The sequence below is a fragment of the Anopheles bellator genome, chromosome 2, assembly GCF_943735745.2.
Source record: "Anopheles bellator chromosome 2, idAnoBellAS_SP24_06.2, whole genome shotgun sequence".
In the NCBI taxonomy this organism is placed as follows: Eukaryota; Metazoa; Arthropoda; class Insecta; order Diptera; family Culicidae; genus Anopheles; species Anopheles bellator.
This window is the reverse complement of record NC_071286.1, coordinates 59,800,452-59,821,801: the sequence shown is the minus strand read 5'-3', so window position 1 is coordinate 59,821,801 and position 21,350 is coordinate 59,800,452. Positions and strand designations below refer to the sequence as shown.

At 46.5% G+C, this 21,350-nt stretch overlaps 1 protein-coding gene across 2 annotated transcripts; it reads right to left on the bottom strand.

The window, feature by feature from the left end:
* Window positions 1–322: 322 nt before the first annotated feature.
* LOC131212942 (FK506-binding protein 2) lies at window positions 323–19,621 on the bottom strand. Of its 2 annotated transcripts, none has more exons than XM_058207037.1 (4): window positions 19,399–19,621; window positions 17,517–17,692; window positions 1,495–1,583; window positions 323–1,426 (listed from the first exon to the last, which is right to left on the bottom strand). In XM_058207037.1, the coding sequence occupies exons 2-4, from the start codon at window positions 17,690–17,692 to the stop codon at window positions 1,056–1,058; spliced, it is 636 nt and encodes a 211-aa protein (XP_058063020.1). In that variant the 5' UTR covers window positions 19,399–19,621; the 3' UTR covers window positions 323–1,055. The 2 variants fall into 2 exon arrangements, with proteins under 2 accessions (XP_058063020.1, XP_058063021.1); XM_058207038.1 differs by lacking the exon at window positions 19,399–19,621 and adding an exon at window positions 18,689–18,851.
* Between the last annotated feature and the right edge of the window lie 1,729 nt (window positions 19,622–21,350).

Below are 21,350 nucleotides of genomic sequence, written 5' to 3'. Positions count from 1 at the left end.
CAAAAAAATACAAATTGAGGGAAAAACAAAATCCAACAGATATCAGTAGAACGAGCCCCAGTATTTAGCACGGAAATGCTTTCTTTCATTCCAAACTACGAACCATGTTGGTTTTAAGGGCTATCGTTATTGTTAACGATGTCAATAACGTAGTTTGCATCCCGCGATACAGTCGTTGCAATTCGGACGACCTTCTGCACCATACGACTCAACTGCGCTACTGAATAATGGCCAGCATGTGCAAAGCACCACTTGATGTTTTGCTTCTTTCGGATCGAAGACAGAACGGAGCCAAAGTTTCATCTTTTTGTACAAATAGTGTTTTTATTTTCCGTTGTTGTGATATGTAGTTCGTGTGTGCATGTGTGTTTTATCGCACCGATGTCGTTATTTTCATATTTAGCTAAGAACGATTCTAGTCAGATTGTTCTAAAACTGAAATGCGGCCGCTCTCCTCAGGAATCTTGTGCGTGATGTGAATGTATTTACATGATCAAACTTAAGAATGGACCTTTTATCTGGGTGTAAAACTGTATCCCACGCGGTGGGGCCTCATCGAGGGGTATCTGTATTTTGAGTAAAAGTAGAATCAGGAATGTGTGTTGTTAGCTTAAAAAGTGTGTTACGATTGCCAACGCACGTAGAACGCGTTTCAAACCGCATTTTACAGTAAAAGTCGGGGAACTGTGAGCATCATAAATAAGTCTTGCTGGCAGCAGCAAACGAATCTCAAACGTGGAACTTATCCCTCCAACGGAAAACTAACGATCGAAAAAATCAACAAATGGTCAACAATTGAATGTTTCTCGTATTTGCACAGAACCACCGTTGGGTGCCACTTCCCATTCCACCGGCGTGGAACCGCGGAAGCGAACGGCGCCGTTCGCTCGTCGCCTTGTACTAACTAGCCGTACAGTAAAATAGTACCGTATGTTTTGGACCGGGCATTGGCAAAACGTAAAATTTCATACAATTACTAAAAGAAAAACGTGGAAAACAGCAACAAACTCGCAGCTTTCGGAGCACCCTTCAGGTAGTTGGCCGAAAGCCCAGTCTTACAGCTCGTCGTGCTTCGGGCCAGAGAACTCGTCGTGCGAGATGAACCCGTTCTTGTCCTTGTCTTCGTGCTGGAAGATCTCCTCCACCAGCTTGTCGTGTTCGGCGATCATGTTCTTGATGTCCTCCGACTCCTGGCCACCGTCGGCTGCCACCATCTGCTTCTTCAGATACTCGCTAACCTCTTCGCGGCTCAGCTGCATATCCTTGTTCTCGTCGATCTCCTTGAACACGTTGGTGGTCGGCGGCGAGTCGCCAATGTTGATCAGCTCGACGTCGAAAAGGAGCGTGGCACCGCCGGGGATAACGTTGCCGGCTCCTCGGTCACCATAGCCGAGCTCTGGTGGGATTGTCAACTTGCGCTTCTCGCCTAAAACACAGAACACGATGAATTAATATCGCCACGGAGCACACATCCCAACGTTCGCCGTATCTTACCGACGCACATGTCCGTAAGGCCCTGGTCCCATCCCTTGATGACTTGGCCGGCTCCGAGCTGGAACGTGAAGGGCTGGTCGCGGTCGAAGCTGAAAGAGAAAAACCGAATGTGAGCGAAAAGGTTCGAAAAATAGTTTTCTAATTTCCGAGTAATTATTTTTTATGATTAAAATATTTAATAGAGTTTACTCATTTCCTTCCTCACAGAACCGTACAGAATAGGTGTGCAAAGGAAAGGACCCAGTTGTGCGCTTTAAAAAGCGATCAAAAAACCATTTGCCAACCATTCGGGCAATAGGGCAATCCTTTGGGCGAGCCCCTGAGTTTTCTGAGGTTTCTGCAATGCTTGCAACGGCGACGAAATAAATCGTCGGCAAACATACCTCCATCGCTAAGCTAATATGAAATTATGAAAATTTTCGCCACGTTTGTCGCATCGATCGCCGCAGTGAGAGAAAGGCATCTGCACCGTTCTGCGCCCAGGCTAACCAAACACCAAACACCAAAAAATGATAATTCCATCTCAAACAAAACCTCCTGTTCACTAGAAGTAACTGCCTCACAAGACGGGCGCGCTCCTCGCAGGCAATGTTATTTTAGTAATTAAACGCAAATATTAACACACGGAGTTTTCGACACCTTGGCGAACTCCCGGGCCCTTCCGGAGCCGGCGAGAAACAGCGTTGCCCCAGAAAAACGGGTCCAATCGATTGAAAGTTCAAGCTGTTTTCGTGCATCGAATTCCGTTTTCGAACTCTTCCAACCACACGTGTTGGCCTCATCAGAACGGATGGCTCCTGAGGTTTCTTGAAGAAATTGAAATTGAAACCTTCACCAGCCGAGGGGGGAAGGTGGCCGGACAACTGGGAACCCGTCGAAGGATCATTCGCAATTTCTTTCGTTGCCCCGTCCTGAAAGTGAGGCAGCAGTTTGCAAATAAAACTGTATTCACATTTCACAGGAATTGATGTGGCGCTGCGAAAAGAAGACACAACCCTTCTGGACCACGGGCTAACCTCACGAACGGCAGCAGCACCAGCAAACTGTTAGCATTAATAATTGAGCAGTGGTTCGATTGGTTTTTAGTTTCGGAGGATTGAACAGGACTCAGGCAGGCACCGGGAAAAAATGGCCCCACACACTTCTGACACCGTTCCAACCGGAGAGCGATAATATGAGGTGAGGTTACACGCTCGTTTATCGAGAAACCCGAGGAAGTCTGATCCCACTATCACCGAAAGCGGCCCCGCGAAGGGTTGTTATCTAACGGCTAAAGGATTGCTGTGCGCGCCGAGGGTCGATTTATTTACCATTTGACTTTCACGGGAAGTTCCAACTCTTTCGCTAGCTACGCTGCAGTGCCATCAAATCACTTGAACGGTGTGTGGCGAATGTTTCGAAGCAAAGCGACGCCAAATGGCGCACGGCACACGTTACAGTACTAAATAACCGCAGCCGCAGCAAGTTCCCCACTCTGACACGAGTAGTCGTAGTGAAAAAAACCCGGATATTAAAAGAAGAACGAATTATCAGCGGCCAGCTTTAAAGATTTGCGCAAAGATGCTCTGCGGATGCGGACATCTTTTGCGGGGCGTTGGACTTTTTTTCTTCATCGGTCGAGCATCTTAATTTTTCAACTCCTGACCGGTCCAAAGATGTTGGCCGGTTTGTAAGTGGTTTCTTGCGACTGTAGTGAGCGTTGGCCCTTCTCCGCAGCTGCTACCAACCAGCACGACGACGGCGACGGTGGTACGTGGAATTATTCACCCAAATGTTGAGTAATAAAATCAAATAATCATGAGTCTTTGGCGGCCCGCAAAGAGCGAGAACCTCCGCGCGTCGGCGAAGGGTTGAGTCTGAAGCACAGTGGCGCATCTATGCGCACGGTTTTAAGGAAAAAGTAATGCGGCGGAAACAATTTACTAACATAACACAGTCTGTGTTTATCGATGTTCATGTGTGCTGGAGATTTCTTGGAAATGGATGCATTTGGCGTGTAAAATTGTGCAACATCGGACAATGCATTGATATATGTAAATTGAAAACACCTTTTTAAAATTTTCTTAATTTATCTAGTACCGAGAATCAAGTAACCGTTTTAATGAAATGTAACATCAAGTAAATGAAGAAAGCTTCGAAGTTACATTTACCGGTAAGCTTGAGAGATTCAAACGATAAATAGAAGACAAAAATAAGTTAAATAAAAATAAAATTTCAGGGAGCTAATCTTCGTGTGTAAAATTGATATGCATCAATTTAGTAATTATGAGGCAGACCGAAAATAGATAAACGGACTTTCTTTTACACCGTCAGACAGCTTCTGAAGGTTTCTGGAGTTCACTGCCATCAATTATCACCTCACAGCACATGAAGAATTACCGGACGGAACTTAAGTGATGACCGTGCGCCCGATGCAGCATAACTTTCTACGGTGTGTCATTCGCGCTCGCCAATTAACAGCTCACGGTTTTGGTCTACATTTGTTTTTTTCACCTGTCAGCAAACGTGTACTACCATTAGTAAGTTGGCCCTTTCCGTGATCTACTACCGAATGACTGATGGGTCTCTTCCATCACTTTGGATCTAACCACACCTGTGTCTGGGTTTGAAGACCGGCCCACCGGCATCCACCCGTTGAAATGACATCGAAATTAGTGTTTAGCATTATTTATGAGCACCTCACGCATGGTACGGGCATACGCGACGCAGTTTTGCTCTCTGATGCCACCGTCTCCATATCCGCTATGTGTCAACTTAGTTTGCTTTTCACCCGTCAGCGAACTGCTCCGTTTTCCGCTCTTTAGTGACAACAAAAAAAGAGAAACCTAACGGTAAGTCAGACGGCCTCCGGTTCAGAATAACTGGGGCGCAAGTGTTGTACCGCCAACGTCCGTGTCTCCGCGATGCTAATCAAGAGAAAAAGCTTTCCACATGCCGCAGCGAACTTCGCATGGCTAAGGCGCATACCCATTTCGGAAGGCATTTGTAGAATACGGTCAACGTTGGCATGGTCGGTCCCGCAACAGGAAGAGCAGCACGTAACCGGCAACAGGTTCTTCTCCAGGCCAAAACGGCCTAGTTTCTGGCAGCGATAGAACGAACAAGTCAGAAGTCGCTACGAACCCGTTAGCTGAGAAGAAAGTCTTTAGCGACTCCGCGATCCACGGCCGATTCGCATTGGTCATCGGTACGGAAATGTGAATCAGCAACCGCGGGATTCATTGCGTAACCCACGGTCCAGACCAGACCACTGCTCAGCAAGAGAAGCAAACCGGTTTGGAGGTTCAACGCCATCCAGAGACACTTTCTTGTCGCGGGAATGCTATTCGCAAATATATTTGCATGAACCATCGGTGGTGTATATGGGAAATGATGCGGAACCGATGAATTGGCGATAGCTTTTAAAAGCTAAGACCCTTCTCTTTTAAAGCCCGAGGCTTCACAGTTAGACAAAAATGGATGCATAGCAAGTGGAAGCTAGCCTAGGTACGGAATACTGTTGCATAGAAATTGTAAAAATAAATAATGTTTTTCTATTAATGTAAACATGATATATTCAATATCATGTTTTTAAATAAAATTAAAACAAATAATTTTACAAAGTTTACAACACAATAAACAAAAAAAGTATATACCTATAAATAAAAACAAAATAGTACATCATAAATGTGCACAGAACCAACAAAAGATATGGAAGTTAAAAATTATAATACATAAAAATTATGGTAAGAAATAATTATGCTTCTGTGCAACAAAATATAAAATTTAAACAAATTTTGAAGCAAAGTTAAACGGTAAAGCGATATGAAAAATTAAACAAAATTAAAATGATTCATTTATTCCATTGCTCATTTAAACTCTAGGCTCAGGTAGTTTGGCAATATTTTTACCCCGGAGAAAACGTTGCTATTTTTGCGCCTGAACGAACATGAAAAATGACATTCATAAACAAATTGTCCCGCTCCCAGTCCGGTGTGGGACATCCCGAAAACCGGCGGTCCCACATTGTCCTTGCCAGATATGTACACCATATCTTGACGGTGTCTCGAAGACATGGCGCGAAAATGTTGCAGCACACCAAACCACAGACGATTAAGGAATGAATCCGACTCGACAGCCACACGAGGGAAAACACGTCAGCCAATCAGATGCGAACCGAGTTCCGGAAAACAGTACCGGATCCAGCGACAGTAGCACACAAAGCAGCCCCAGCCTCTCGCCACCGAAGGGGGACCGTCATTTTTCGCCAAATCCTGCCGACAGTCAGGACACGACACGGCCGCTGTTTATGGTGTAGTCGCTTGTCTCCCGTCGAGTTGCTTCTTTTGAGGTACCATTTTTGAGTTTCGGGCCTCACGACCCACTGTCACGACCCGGGACGAACACATAGCGCACGGAGCGAAGCAACAGGATTTATTTGTCTTTCTCGTATATCTCGTGGGACGATGCCGAAGATGCTAGACCACCGAAGGTGTCTCCGGGTGGCGGACGACGCTTACGCTACGTCTTACCGTCACTCAATCCTGGGCCATCATCTCCCACCGGTGGGGAGTAAACAGTAGGTGCTTCTCATTTGACAGACTTTTCTCTCCATATCTCGGTTAGTCACGTTGATTGAGGCAATTAAAAATCATCCACCAAAAATGGAACGGGCCGTCCCCGTCAACCACAACATGATCATAAATAATGTGGCCGGCAGCGAAGATGAATAGCTCCCACCGCTCTCGCTGGAGCCCGGTTTTGGGAAAGAAATTTCGCTCACGTCACCCACGGGAGCGCCGCCGCTGTTTTCGTTGTTTAATGGCAAGGATTTGAAAGTACGGTTCACATCCGCGACGCTTATTGCGATGTCTCAAACAGTTTCTTGGATTATACTAACTTCACTGGAGTAGGTGAAAGTGGCAAGGGAACCACTTTGAGGGGGCGTTCTTTATGGACTTTCATCCCTGACTCATGGCGAGCGTAACTGTTGACCTCAATGATTTAATGGATAAACAAGGGAAGGCATGGTTTATTGAATACAAAATTTGCTTGCATTTCAATATTTGATACGACAATAAAAATTGCATTACACAATGCAGAAAAAATACATTGACCGGTAATGCTTTTTGTTACGCCGAGTATAGTTAATTATTTCAAATAAGTACTGTTTTTTGATTTTTTTCAGATTTTTCCTCAACATACATTTAAAAATAATTATTTTTGAGAAAAACATTTTGAGCTCAAACAGATTGGGCTAGATTTTTAGAGTCAATTCAAATAAGAACTTCTGTGTCTAATAAGTCTGGCAAATCAATTGAAAAACAATAATTGCCCAATTCTATCTTTCTTGTATATGTATTGTATTTTCCGCAAATAGCATATCAATTTTAAAAACAGATCTACCTTCTTCAAGACACTTCTCACTGTTTCCAGGACGCACCTTTACCTTTATTGCAAAATTATTGTCTTTCGCAGGAGACGATGCGTTTTAGTATACATTAGGACACAATGCTTTGAGCGCGGACCGGGAAAAACCACGTGTCCTCGTATTTTGCACACCGGAAGTGTCACATAAATATATCAATAACCATAACAATAAACAGCGCAAATCGCCCACACGCAAAATCCTGCCCCACCGAATTTATGTACTCCCGCGTTCGGCCCTCTGGGGACACAACTAGAACACAATAAACGAAAATGTAATTCGCGCGAAACGGCATTGCAAGAGGGACGACGGAAGTAAACCGGCAAGCCGGATGTACCGGATGTTGCAAATTTGTCCTTAAAGTTCCCGGTTCGGGAGGTCGCAATATTCTTGCCCGCTCCGTTATTTTTGTTGTTGCGCGCGATCTTTAACGCGAACCTTCCAGCGTTGCCAGCACCACACTAGCACTTGAAGGGGCTTTATTTTATGATGCAACCGTAACCCAACGGCAATTGTCCGTTGTTTTTTCACCGCTCTTCGCAAAAGAAATACCGACCGACGGCAACGGCATAAAAGTTGGCGCCCTTTCCACCACGGCGCTACGGCTGATACGATTTTCGGAAAGGATTGAGGACGGAAATATCGGTAAAACTGCGCCAACACTACAGCCTCCGTACCAACGGAGCAGCCGTCGTTGCATTATTTACGTTTATGATTCGGGTATATGCTTTCCAAGGGATCCCTTCTTTGCGTTGGTGCTGGACGCTTGCTGCGGCTGGCCACGGATCAACACCCCGACAACAGTTGCAGCTGGGTATGCAAGCACAGTAAGTTGTAAGCATTTGTTTGGAATTTTGAGAATGAGACTTTAATTCGTCTTCAGACCTAGACTTGTACAAGATAGTAATTATTGAAACTTAAAAGCATTGTTTAGTCAAATTCTCCCTTCACGAAAGAAAAGTTGTAGTGTTCAAAACGAGCAAAAAACATGAACAACACCCTAAAAGAAACTCCAAAAAACGAAAGGTGCAATCCCACCAATCCGTCGTCTGCTCGATCGATCAAATCGCTGTAACGGTACAACTTTTATCGCCCTCCAAAGGACCCTTTCTACTAGCACCTAGCCTGCGGCCAGCTCAAGAAGTGTCCTTCTCTTGCGATCAACTCTGCTTCTTGCGGGACTCCACTCTAGGCGTTGTCTGTGTCCTTCGTCCCGGGGTTTGAGGAAAGAAACATTGTCTCGAAAAAGTTTGCGCGAGCTTTGCCATCGCAAGACGCGCCAACAGTCAAGGATCTGCGTCAACAGTCAATACACGGCGACAGGCGTTGTTGGACAAGCGTAGCGATACATGACCTTATCAAAAATTAATGTCAGTGTTTGGAGAAAAACTTTTGTTCCACTGCAACGTACGGTCCCGTGTTGCAGCTCAGGAAAGCTTCGCCCGGTTCTGAAAGGAAACCTTCGACACACCTTTCTGCAGGCTCTCGTTTAAGGTTCCTGAGTGATGTAGGATTTGCAGACGTTTGCTCAATTTTACGAGCCAAGATTTGACTCGGTACGCGGTTGAATAAGAATTTCCGCACTCGACACTCTTTCCGGACTATTTCCACGGACGGAGCCCCGATCTGCGGTGCGATAAATTATTCATCGGATAGAGAAAGCATTGCACATGGGCGCCACCAGGCGCACCCGGGACTCTGCTACTTCATCAAAACACCGTTTAGATTTATCTCGGGTACATGTCAGGAATTTTATCACTCTGACCGGCCCAATCCGATCGATCACTCCCGGGGCACTTTAGGGTTGATTAGAGACGAGGGTTGCGCCAACTTTCTTCGGCTGCTTAGCGCTACGAGTGGTGCCGGGCACGACTAACGAACGTGGCAAGCTTTACGAATAGTTTAAAATCCTCATTTACGGTAAGTACTTCCACAAACTGTTGGACATAGTCTGTGGCTAACAGCAGCAGTTACGTCATTAGTGTGATCGATCCGAGGTCAATCTAAGAACATGCTGATGTTACACAAGCAACAATTGGTTCGCTTTCAAAATATGACAACTTTACAGATTAAAAAGGGAAACATGAAGAAGTCAAGTTGTTATATGGTTAGATTCGATTCGATTCGATTGTCGATCGTCTCAATCATTTGGGCCTTGCGCTCAAACCACCAATGTTTAGTTTGTTACAATGTTACAATGTTTTGTTTTAGTTTAAGTTATTATATAAATTCATCAAAGATTGGCAAATTAATACATTTCTACTAAACGTTGGGTTGATCTTCTATTCTAAAAAACCTTTGCTGTTTAGTTCTGAGTTGGAAAGGATGCGTTCCAAGCAAACGGGACCTGAAGAACGAGACCAACGCTCTTCGATACTCACATCTGAATGTAAAATAACATTAACACCAAATCCTACAGGGAAACTGTTCGCGGGGTTTCAAGCGTGCCAAAATTGCTCGCGAACCACCTCTTTTTCGGCCGGTAGGTAACCCCTCTTTAACTCTCCACTTTAAGGCTACAAACAATCGCACCGTTACAGTACAAAGTGCGACATCGAACCAGAAGCTCTGCTGAATGCGGAGATCCTCCGCCAGCATTTTCCGCGGGCAGCTACCATCCGCAGGACCGCGATTTGGACAACGTACGTACGTCGCTTCAGTAATCCTTTGGCCCGCTGCTTTAACCACACAGCGGAAATAATACCCGCTTCACACACGGTCTTCGTGTTCCACTTTGCATTTGTGCTCTTATGAAAATGAGACAAGTGTATCATACATATTAGATTTTTTACATGAATATCTGATTTATCCAATTGTTTTTTTTTGTTCTGGGTGGTTCTCGTACCATTTCCAGAACTCGAAAGTGTTGAGACCTGAATGCCGGAACCGAAGCCCAAAACTGGTGAAGCAATTTAGCGATCGTGCCCATCCGTGGCACATTTTTCCACTCGTGAAGACTCCGCAAAATGCTGAGCTCACTCCACAACACAACTTTTTAAACCACACACGGGCCGTCCTGTAGTCGGCACCATCCATCGCTTCGCCACTTCGGTGTGTCCTTTTTCCCCTGCGCTGGTTGTCGGGCGCTTCCGGAAATGAACATCCTTGAGTGGTCGATTAAAGGGATTTACCGTGCCCTCGGCGAGCTAAGGCCCGGGGCCAATCTCTCCCTCTCTCGCTGAGCGCAAGGCGAGAACGGGAGATCAAATGGGAAACAAATTTCCCACTCATAAAACATTTTCGCCACCATCCTCGAGGCGGATGAAGAATCCCGTATGTTACGGCGAAGCGCACTCGAACTCGTTTGCCTACATATCTGCGTGGCCCCCGGCATCAAGTGTGCCACCCACAGCCCACCGCCCACGCGGGTTTGCTGTTGAAAATTTTATAATGATGTTACGAGGACGACCCCGATTCGCTCTGCCGGCGGACGGGTGCACCGGATGCTGTTGAGTGTGAAGGGTGCGCCATAAGAACGTTTAATTTATCACTTTTCCCAAACGGTTAGAAGTGCCGGGAAACAGGAAAAAACAACATAATAAAGAAATCATAAACCCTTCATCATCTTTCATCCAGCTTGCTTGACATTTTTCCATCACAGGCCGAGCGCTTCCGCCGCGTTTAGTTGACCACCTCACAGGCTTTCTGTCTGATCCTTGTCTGAGACATAGAATACCTTGTCCCATAAAAATGGAAACTTTCTTCCCCCGGGAAACTCTCGAGACACGCAAAGTCAGAGAAGCCAGAGGCCTGGCTTGTCTGCTGGAACCTGCTAGGGACAATATTTCCGGAAATTAGCTCGACATAGAACGTCATCCTGCTGCTAGAGTCGACGGATCTGCGGCAGTGCCAGAAGACCACGAACAAGACGTCTCACGTGGGTGTCCGGTTCGCCGCAAGTGCAGCAGGTTGCTGAAGGATGCTACTTTCTTTTCAAATTTATTAACATCCTTCAAAGGGCGACGACGACGACGACGGCCGTGTTGCTCGACCAGAATGACCCGATTATGTTTCAATTTGTCGCCACAGTGGGTGGTAACCAGTGCACGAAGCATAGGATTTCGATCATAAAACAGAAGCAGCGCCATGGTAGACATTGAGCTGACTCGGCGTGAGGATAACGGAAATGTTGCTCCATTTTTACAGTTTGGTCAATTTAGCCAAATTTAGAACTTGTTCAGAGCTCTTCAAAGAAAAATTTCTATTGGGTCGATCCAACCGTATTCCCATGTTTTTGGAAAGAAGAATTTAAGCAGCTCTATTATTGGTCAGGCTCTTTTATGGGTTCGTTTTCTAATTGCAGAAAGGAAGAAGGAATTTTTATGGTTTCAGTTTGCGTTCCATTCTCGAATACCTCAAAATTTCATTTCATTTTGGTTTTCTTTAGTCATTTTTTCTAAATTTTAACCAGAATATAGACATCACAGTGGATCTTAGAAGGTTTCGAAAGCATCTGTAAAATGAGTCCGTAAGCGCAACAATTTACCATTTTATTCTGAACTAATATCAACATAAAAAAAAATTAGTTTTGGTAGAACGGATCAAGCCGTGTTTATAAACATCAAATAGTTCTACAAATTCTACTCCATGAAATGAAATTTAAAAAATCAAACCAAGTTCTCAAATTACCATAATTTTTTGAATAACCTTATACATCTTTTCTGCATACTTGTCTGTTGATTGCTCGGAAACGCTAGGCAAATTCCCATTGCTGTGTTCGGATACCACAAGAGGACCTTTTTTTTTCTGCGACCCAATCCCTGCCCGATTGTTAAGCAGACACACTCACACCTACACATCAATCGTTGGCGTGTGCCGTGATTTTCCGGGTATTACATCAGCAATCACTCATGTTTTCCCTAACAATCAAAATCGCTCCCACCGATGGGACCGCTCTGCGATGGGCTGGGCCCCCGGTTTGGATCGACCCCTTAATTTGGAGCCTTTTTGGAACGCACCACCAGCCACCACTTACATACGAAATCAAATACATTATGCTACGCATTCTTCAGCGATGTTGGTCCTCGCCGTGGCACGAAAGGATTCTTCGGTTTCGGCCGGGAAGCAGATGGCCGCCAGAAAAGTGCCGGAATCTGCAGGACGCGATCTTCTTCATAATTGATGAGATCGAAGTTCGGCTTTGCGAGCGACTGCATCCTGTATTTCGCTCTCTCTTTCTCTCTCTCTCTCTCTCTTTCTCTCTCTCTCTCTCTCTCTTTCTCTCTCTCTCTCTCTTTTTCTGTCTATCTCTCTCATCCCCGTGAAGGTGTTTCTCGTACCTTTTTTTGCCGTCACTGTGCTGCGATATGACAAAACTTGATATCCTGATGCCAGACCATTCGTCCCCGAGGACGATAAAAAACGGACCGGGAGGCAACAACAACAACGTCACAACGTCGGGGACTGCCGGCGGGGAGTTATGGCTCGACGCACTGGCAGCAGCAGGTCTGCAGCCAAAGCGGAAACCGCCGGCGTGTGGCCAAAGCGGAAACGAGCCTCCAGTGCCGGGGCAGGAAGAATGTTATCGTTTCGCTGTTTTGCCGCCCTCTTAAGCAATGTTGCTTGGCGTCGCGTCGCCGGCCCGGAAGAAGGAAGAGAACACAACTGTGTTGCGAGTGGTTCTCCTATTGGCCACGCGCGGGTTGCCTAGGATTTTTTCTCCCGGTGCTCGGTGTCACTTGAGGCGCGCGAGTCAGCACCGAGGATACATTGCCCTTCGCCAAGCTCATCATCATGTGCCGGCGGTCTGCCGGAGAGCGCACCGGAAACTAAGGCCTTCTTCGCCCGTAACCGCTGGCAGCATGAATAATAAACAGCGTTACAGCGGACGACATTAAAGTGCCACTAAAATGCTGCGATCCCTGGGTCTTCGTTTGGGGTTTGTTTTTATTTTTCCGCTACCATTACCGCCCAAAGCCGTGCCACGAGGACGATGGCCAAACGACACTTTTCCGTGTCGGGTTCGAATAAGTCGGATTAATTTTCAAATCGACCGTTAAGTGTGAACCGTCGATTGCATAGTGTGTATGTGTTTGTTTATTTTATTGCGACAACACAGAACATTCCAGCGGCCTCCAGAGAGTCCTTTAATAATAAATCTCACCTTTGGCTGCTGCCTGGAAGCTGGCATCGGGTGACAAAGCCTATCGTCTACTTAACGTAGCTCCATCGCTTCCGAGGACAGCGATCTGTTTCAAAGTAATAGCAACCGCAAACCGAGGCTTAAATCCTTCGAATGCACTTAAGACAGTGCCGTTGAAGAATGCAGCAGATGTTAACCATCCGGCTTAAAAGAAAAGGTATCGCTCGTTTGCCTAAAATTAAAACTCGTTCAATTCTGGCTCAACGTGATATTTGTCTTCTGATTCAGTTCAATTTGCAAAACACGAATACGTACATACATTTCAAACAATTACTTTTATCAAAAAGGTAAGCAGTTTCAGATGTCCCCAATCTTTTACATAACCAATAGCCCACAAATTACAGAGTATTCCAACAAAATATAGTATCACAACTATTGATAAAAAGATACAGTGATCTAATACTAGTGGACCTTTGCAACTTCTACTAAATCGAAAAGAAACTCAATTAAATTTTTAATGAAGAATTTAGCTTGTAGATTTAATGAAAGCAATATATAAATGTTCCATATTTTTATGGTAATTTTATATTTTACAATAAACAATAAATAATAATAAAAATTAATTAAAATATTAAAATAATAATAAAATTAAAATAAAATAAATAAAAGGCAAAAAGGAGAGAAGTAAAGCAATGCGTAAATACGCAAGTGGTTCAAACAAATTTAGGAAACTAAAAATCTGTTCACAAAACTGCTATTAATATAGTCTTGGCAAATACTAAAAAAGATTAATTTGTTGTTGGAATTATAAAGACATTGAGCATTGAGCTTTATTCTTATTGTAGCTGACTATTGTGGTTAACGCCTAAAAGAGTTTCGCAAAAGCTGTCTTACTTTCTCGGACCTTGTTTCAGTTGTAAGGCCTGAAGGATGGATTTGGCAAAAGGATTAGGTGCATTTCCAAGTTAATGGCTGCCAGCCATTAACTATCGAACATTATTGAAAAAGAAACATTCCTCTGCGTAACCACTGCTGCACGCACGCCCTGCATAAGATGTTCCATTGCGAAGAAGAAAAAACTTTTTTGTTCAGCATTCATTTGCCGATGGAATTCAAATTCCCCACGCTTCGGCCGGCAACCGGCATGTTCCGGAGGGCACAAGTGTTGTAACCGAGCTCCTCCTCATCGGTCGGTAATAATCATCGGGGCGCGAGCCTTCAAACCCCCCAATCGATGGATAAGCCCACCGCCGGCCACCGGCATAATGCGGCTGGGGGGTACACTTGGCGGTCGAATCCTTTTCCGGCATAAAACTCACGTGCGTGAAAAGCGTTAGCATTGGAAGGCGGAGAAGTTCGGATGTTAAACATTTGGACAATTCCCACGTGCCAGCGTGGCGCGGGAAAAATAAAACATACATGCCGTGCGCGTGCGGTTCCCGTTTCCGGAGTGTTGTTGTTAAAGTCTGGCCGTGGCCGCGCGTGATTGTCGGGCTTTCTATTTCCACCGGCCACCAGAAGTCAAACACCTTGGGCAAAATAACGCCGCAAGAAGCCAACTTTCCTTTCGCGCCCCGTTTGAATTCGTGAGCGGATCGAGTCGGGTTTGGGCCGGACTACGTAAACGCACTTTCTGGAGCATCCGCGTGTGATGGCGTTTCGTTCCGAACTTTACGACCGGTCCGAAGGTGACAATTTCGCCTGGCCACCATCGTGGATGCACTTCTGGGCGCGCTGCTGGCGCCAGCATCGCGCGACATGCTCGGTGTCATCAGTAGCCATTTAGCATTTACGCGGCAAGTGAAAGTTAACCACATCGACACCGCCATAGGGGTACTAGCCAGCCAGTCCTGGAGTCTCCTCACGAGCCTCGAACGTGCGTAATCGCGTCAAATATTTGTGGATAACAGCCAAGCAGCAGAAGAGGTTGCCAGCGGGACTGGGGACGCTAAGTCGACGGAGCTCTGACCACCTCAAGCGCAACCCGAGCCCTTGTCGGATACTTACGTAATTGACAGTGGGGTAAAAACATTGAAACTTAACCGAGGTCGAAAAGAGAGACTCAAGCTCTCCAGTAATTTACGAATCAAGGGTCTTGTCGGTGAATGAGACGCTGCAACGCGAGTTGGTCGTAACCGTGAGCTGACATTTTCGGGCTCCACATGTGCGGCCTCAATCGCGACTGGATATTTAGAAAAAACATTATTCAAAGCCATTGGATAAGGAAATTTGCTATGCTCACTGCACACGCATTTATGCACAGCCGGGCGCAATGCTTCGATGGTGGGTCGTAATGTTTCTTCCTCTTTTGGACGTTCTTCACCATCGCCATTCACAGTGACGTCTTCAGTCAGTTTTTGACCCAAACCTGGCGGAGTGATTAGTGCTGCGCGCTTCGCTGAAGTGAGAAATAGCATTCCTATCGTACGAAGCAACCATTTTGCATGCTTCTATGCATCATTCCGCAATAGAAGCTCATTAGTGCACCCCAAAACGTGGGCTGATTGAAAGACGAGAAAGTCTGCAACGATGCCTTTTTCGGTCATTAATCCCGAAATGTTCCGTGAAGATGCACACGGCAGGTAAGGTTTAAGCGACAGCTACCATTATCACCCCTTTTCTACGTTCATTACCAGTAAATACTTTCTTTTTGGTAAATTATGTGTATAAAACGGCTCCACAAGAAGCCACGGGCAACGGTTGAAACTAAACTAAGTCGGAGAATCGAGTCCGCCGTTCGTTTGCCTAAACCAAGCCCCGCCAAGTGGTCTCCGGTGCAGTGTCGGAACGAGGTAATTAAAACGGGACATTCAGATTTGCCAACGGACCGTGCCATGGTTGTCAATTGCAGATACCCCAACTCCACTTACCGGTTCCAATACGATCGATTTCACTTTCCACAAAACAAACCGCCCCTTCGGGAGAACCTGTACCCGTTGGTCTGCACGACGGGCTGTCAATTTGCATTCTTTGCATACCTTGAACCTTTCCAGCAGTATTGAATCGCCCGTCTCCGTCGGAAAGAGCGGCTGGAAAGATAGTCCCGTGAAACAGAAGCACGCTTTTCCGTTTCGCTCACCCAAGAAAGGGTTTGCGTTCCATTTGCCGGCTAAGAAAAGAATGGCGGAAAAATCAGTCACTCAGGAAAAGTGCGTTCCCACATAAATCTTGCCGCTCAACTCTCGCGAGGGGCATCGTAAATCGTTTTACTGACCACGACCGCAGCAGTCAGAGGCACTCCGGAGGGATGGCCTCCACGATCTGCCCCTCTTCATAAATGATGAGGTCAAACTGTCGTTGGGCACGTTTGGTCGGTTCATGAATGAGACACGTGTTTTCTTGACAATGTGCCCACCACCAAACGACCGTTTGCGTTCGAGTGGTTAGCATACAAATCGAAGTCTGTTTTTTTCGTGAAGACCACAAAATTTCAATATGTTCGGATTCAACTTAAAAAGTAGTGTAAAAGTTTTACATCACACATGATCTCTCAATCACAACATTGTGTGTGACTCCTAAATATTAAAAATAGAAAATCAGCTTTTCAAAGTGAGGCAAAAGGAGTAGCGTTGAATATTGTGCCGATGGCTACCGATGGCTGAACGTGTAGACCAAGACTTGATAAATATCTTTGTACGCTATAAATACTTGATCCGAGATTATATGAGCTGGTGTCTTATAGATTTGTAGACATTTTGAAATATGATTATCTAGAATTTTAGTTCATAGTTTATAGTTTAGTGTTTCTCTTAGTAAAACTTGAGGGGGCAATAGGTTAATTTTAAGCGAACAAAATTTACAATTACAACAAAGGAATCATCTATCGATTTACAAACTGGCCGCAACTTTAAAGGTTACCCGAATTCATCAATGGGCATTGACCGGATAAGTCTCTTCACCCATACCCACGAGGACCCTAGGACACATTGTTCCGGCCGTGTTCAACGTGACGACCTTCACCCGGGACCTACCAGCACTGAGCAGGGTGTCGCAAGATTGAAACTTGCGATATTCTGGTACCCGATTCCGCCAGCTGGACAAGGGCTTCATAGCCAGACACCGACGTAGCGTAGACGTTACGTACGTACGCAATGCGGTTTTTCAACGGCCATTCAACACGCGGACCGGACGTGAAAAGGTTTATTGAGAGGTTGGTAATTTATGGCAAATTGTAAAATATTGTTGGCCACCCCACGGCCCGATCGTTGTCGACGCGCCCTGTCCTCTCACGGGATCGACACCAGCCGAGGCCTCCCGGTGAACCTCCCGGTTCGGCGAAAGTTGTTGAATGAAAGCGTCAGTAAAGAGCACCCCTTTTGCGCGGGATTGGCTCTGCCTCCTGCCAATGGCATAGAAACCGTAGGATTACCGGTTGAATTGGTGGCCCGTTCGGAGGGCAGTCGCATCGCGATAAGAAGATAACGCGTTTCACGGGGTGATCCAGAAATAAAACATAATTAGATCGATAACCGCACAAACGGCGTTTGTGGCCCTCCGGTATGCCAATCAGCTGTGTAGTCAGTGTCGGCTTACCTTGAGTCGAATTTGGTGCCATCGGTCAGCTTGCCGGTGTAGTGCATCGTCAGCATGTCGCCGTTCTTTGTTTTCGTTGTGCAGCCCTCCGGTACGCTGACGACGTCCACTTTCAGCTCCGACTCGGCGATGGCCACCGCCACCAAACACGCCACGGTGATGAGCTTCGAGAGCATCTGCAAGCATAAAACGGCAAACAGTGGAGAACAATGCTATCTACGCGAGTACAGCACGGTCGATGGTGCAGATAGTGGTGACATCGGAATGTAAGATTGACTAGCAATAGAGCCCCTCCACGCACAAGATCAATCAATGCGTGGAATGTTGAGAGATAAAAAGGATGATACACGGTTTCGACGGGAAAGAAAACCCCCGATCATGCCGTTGTCATCAGTGGCACTATACAAATATTTTATCTGACATCCTGTTACATGGCGCAGATCCTCAAGGCACAGGTGTTGCAAGACAGGGGAGCTTTTGGGACACGTCATCGTACTCTGCCGTGACTCGCAATGCAAATTATCAGTTCCGTAACCTCACCGACCCCTAGCTGCACTCTACACAGTTCGGGGCACTTCAATGGATCGACTAGCCAACAGCTCTATACGCAACCGGCACGGAATCACCAGCATTAGAGACGCGATAAGCAGCCGGACTTGACCTTACACTTTGACACGCTGCAATCGGCTGCTCATCCGTCTAGGTCTGGGGAACCGCAAACCTGTCGTCAGGCCAAAATTGGCAACCGCAGCCAATTCCAATTCAAAAGTAGTGTCGTCTACTTCTCCACGAGTTCCCACACAGACTTCCCAGAAACGTGGACGAACGACCCGGATTCCAGGATGGCCAAAGATCGACGACGATCGACGGCCGAAGAAAGGCACGTTTTCTGGTTTCCATCGCTGGTCGCGCTACGAGCCTAGCACCAAAACCGACCACAAACATTCCCTCCGTTTTCGGGATGCCAGCAGCACCGGCACCTTCCGGAACATTCACTTTTCTCTTTCTCCTAACGCGGACCGAACGGAGGCAGTTTACAGACCTGCACTTCTAGGGGTGAAAATCCCTCCACTTTATCCGGTTCCGAAACGAAAACCGGATCTCCCCGGTCGGGCCAGCTTTCAGGTTGACAATCAGGCACACCGGTTCCGGAGGCACGCCACTCTACTAACCTTTTTGCAGTGATTTCGTTGGACGACACGCTCGGGCCTATTTGGAGTTGGGACGGGACGGTCTTGTCACGACTCGTCAATGTCAATATTTGCGGTATCGGCGTACAGCCTGAGCAACCGTTCGTTGAAGTCTACGAGAAGTGACCGGCCGTCGGCTACGGGACAACGATGCAAACTGAAAGTATTCAGCGTCCGGAGTGCTGGTCGAAGCAAACTTTCTTCGCGACTCCCTTCTGTGTTTCGCGCCCGCGCCAACCCCTTCTGGTGGAGGGAATTCACTCCGGGCCCGGGCTGGAGAAGTTCACGATGCACTCCCCAATCGGAGCACCGTCTCTGTCTGGTCCGACTCCCGACCGGCCTTATCGCGCTGTTTCGTTCGCGCTCCGGCGTCACGACGTTCGTTTCCTGCTCCGGCCGCAGGGGAAACGGAACGCGCGCGTCGTGCCAAGAGTGAACCGCCGGATGAACGCCGAGGCGTTGCCACGTTGCGGACCGCGGCCAGAACCGGAGAGATACGGTCCACGAATTTTGAAACCCCGTTTCGGAACGCGCCATCGGATGACCGGGTTGTCTGTTGTTTGGCGCCTGATTAACATTCGGCCGAGCTGATCGATCCGCGGACCAATCACCGATCACGACGTGGTTCTACCTCGCGGTCAACCCGCACCGCCCGGACAAACACACACGAAGATGCATCGTTAATTTCTCACCTTGAGATCTCAGCCTGCACTTCGTCGGATCGTTGGGAACTTTGCGTTGCTACTAAACAGCGAACCACTGTTCTATTGGGTACGTCCGAAACGAGTAACTTACTGACTGAACTGACTTACGGACTGACCACCAAAACGGTATCGAATTCCCGGGTGTCCAGCACGCGGTTTCGTGCAACCCACACTGTTATCTGGCGCCCCACTTGGTAGTAGTGTTGGTCGTGGCGGTGCGTGCGCCGGGTTTGGCGATTTAAAGAGGTAAACGCGCTGTTCCGTGATGCGCTAGTGAACGTGGAGCCGTACTTTACTGCGCTGGAGGGAGTTTTCTACCGAGACGGCAAGCGACTGAGCTTGGCTTAAAATAGTTTCGTCGACATGAAACAATTATTTCAGTTATAATTTCAGAGAATAATTATTGGTTTAAACAGATTTTCACTCACCCAAAACCATCGAGAACGTTACGTGCTCTCAGTGTTTTACATAAAAATTATATAAACTCGAAAGAATGTGCCAAGATGTAGGTTTGGAAACACTATTCCAAAGTAACTGATTTGTTTTTCTCGTACATTTTTTAATATTTTTTTCTTCTAGGTGTGACTTTCGAAAGCTTACCATTAGTACAGCACTGAGAATAGTAGATTTAAATCGGAACTAGCGGAAAATTAAACAGAAGAAAATGTACGACCTAAAGGTGTTTCTCTTTGAAAAGCGTTTGAATAATGTCGGTTCTCAGTGTGTCTTATAGCCACTAGGAGATGAAGCGAACGAAGATGCAACAGGTCACTTTTGCTCGCACCTCACAGCAACCTGGGCCATTGTTGGCATTGTTGATGATTCTTCGCCGGTGCTCCAGACTGGTGTGGCCATCCGGCTGCTGCAGAGCACGAGCACGATCACGGTTCTGTTGCTTCCTAGCTAGGTTCAGATACTTCACAGAGAGAGCTCGGTATTTTTGCTTCAGACCTAGGTTCTCTTGCGTCAGACCTAGGTTACATATCTACAGAGCTAGTTTTTTTGCCTTCACATCTAGGTTATGTTTCTCCAGAGCTATCATCTGTTCCTTCATAGCTAGTTTACGTATCTCCAGAAGTAGCTTTTCGTGCTTCACAACTTGGATACATTTCTTCAGAGTAAGGTTCCGTTTTTTTAGATAACGAGCCACGTTCTGGTTGTGTTCGACAGCACGGCACTGCCCGGAAACGGATTGAGATGCCATATTGACCACACCGACTGCGTTGCCTTCCGATCCACAGGTCACTCCACGAGGTTTTTTTCCGTACAGGCAACGCTGAAATGAAAGTAATTGATAAGAACCCGCAAGAATAAACGAATAAACGTATAATTCGGTATACGAAGCGCAAACGAAATGACGTTTTTGCGGTCCGATTTGCGCTTCGTCTGGCACCGCAGATAGACTCGTGTCTGCTCGACTGCACGAATTGGTACTACTCGACTTATCGATCAACAAAGGGTTAGCAACGGTCGTCAGTTCAATTTCAGTTGCTTGAAGAGCCAAGAATCAATGAATCCCTCGAAAAGGATCATCTTTTCGAACAGTTTACAAAAACACTTAAACATGGAGCTTTCAGCTCCCTCCATTCCGGCGGGACGATGTTGAGATCATGTAATTATAACGACGATGCAACAGGTCCGGGATGGATGCTCCGTACTAGACGGACTCTAAGCCTTTGCTTCGGGGTTCACTTCGAAAGAGTCAACTATAGAGATATCCGCCAAAATGTTCATTCTTTTACCACATAATACATCTCACTCGGTCACGCACCACGACGCCAGCGCATTGAGAACCTCCCCTGAATGTAGTCAACAGGTGTTACGCAGGTGACTTCAACGAGCGGTCCGCTAGCTTTCGTTGTGCCAAAGTTCATCAAAGGTTTCTATTTGCCATTAATTTAAAGTTTGCTCACTAAAATCTGTTTTATTTCATTATTGAC

Bases quoted from the DNA above. Each gene is read 5' to 3' on its own strand.
- LOC131212942 (XM_058207037.1), bottom strand. From the start codon at position 17,692: ATGCTCTCGAAGCTCATCACCGTGGCGTGTTTGGTGGCGGTGGCCATC. The intron at 1,584-17,516 runs GTAAGCCGACAC...TTTCTCTTTCAG, and splicing joins GGCACCAAATTCGACTCAAG to CTTCGACCGCGACCAGCCCT. The intron at 1,427-1,494 runs GTAAGATACGGC...TCTGTGTTTTAG, and splicing joins CCTTACGGACATGTGCGTCG to GCGAGAAGCGCAAGTTGACA.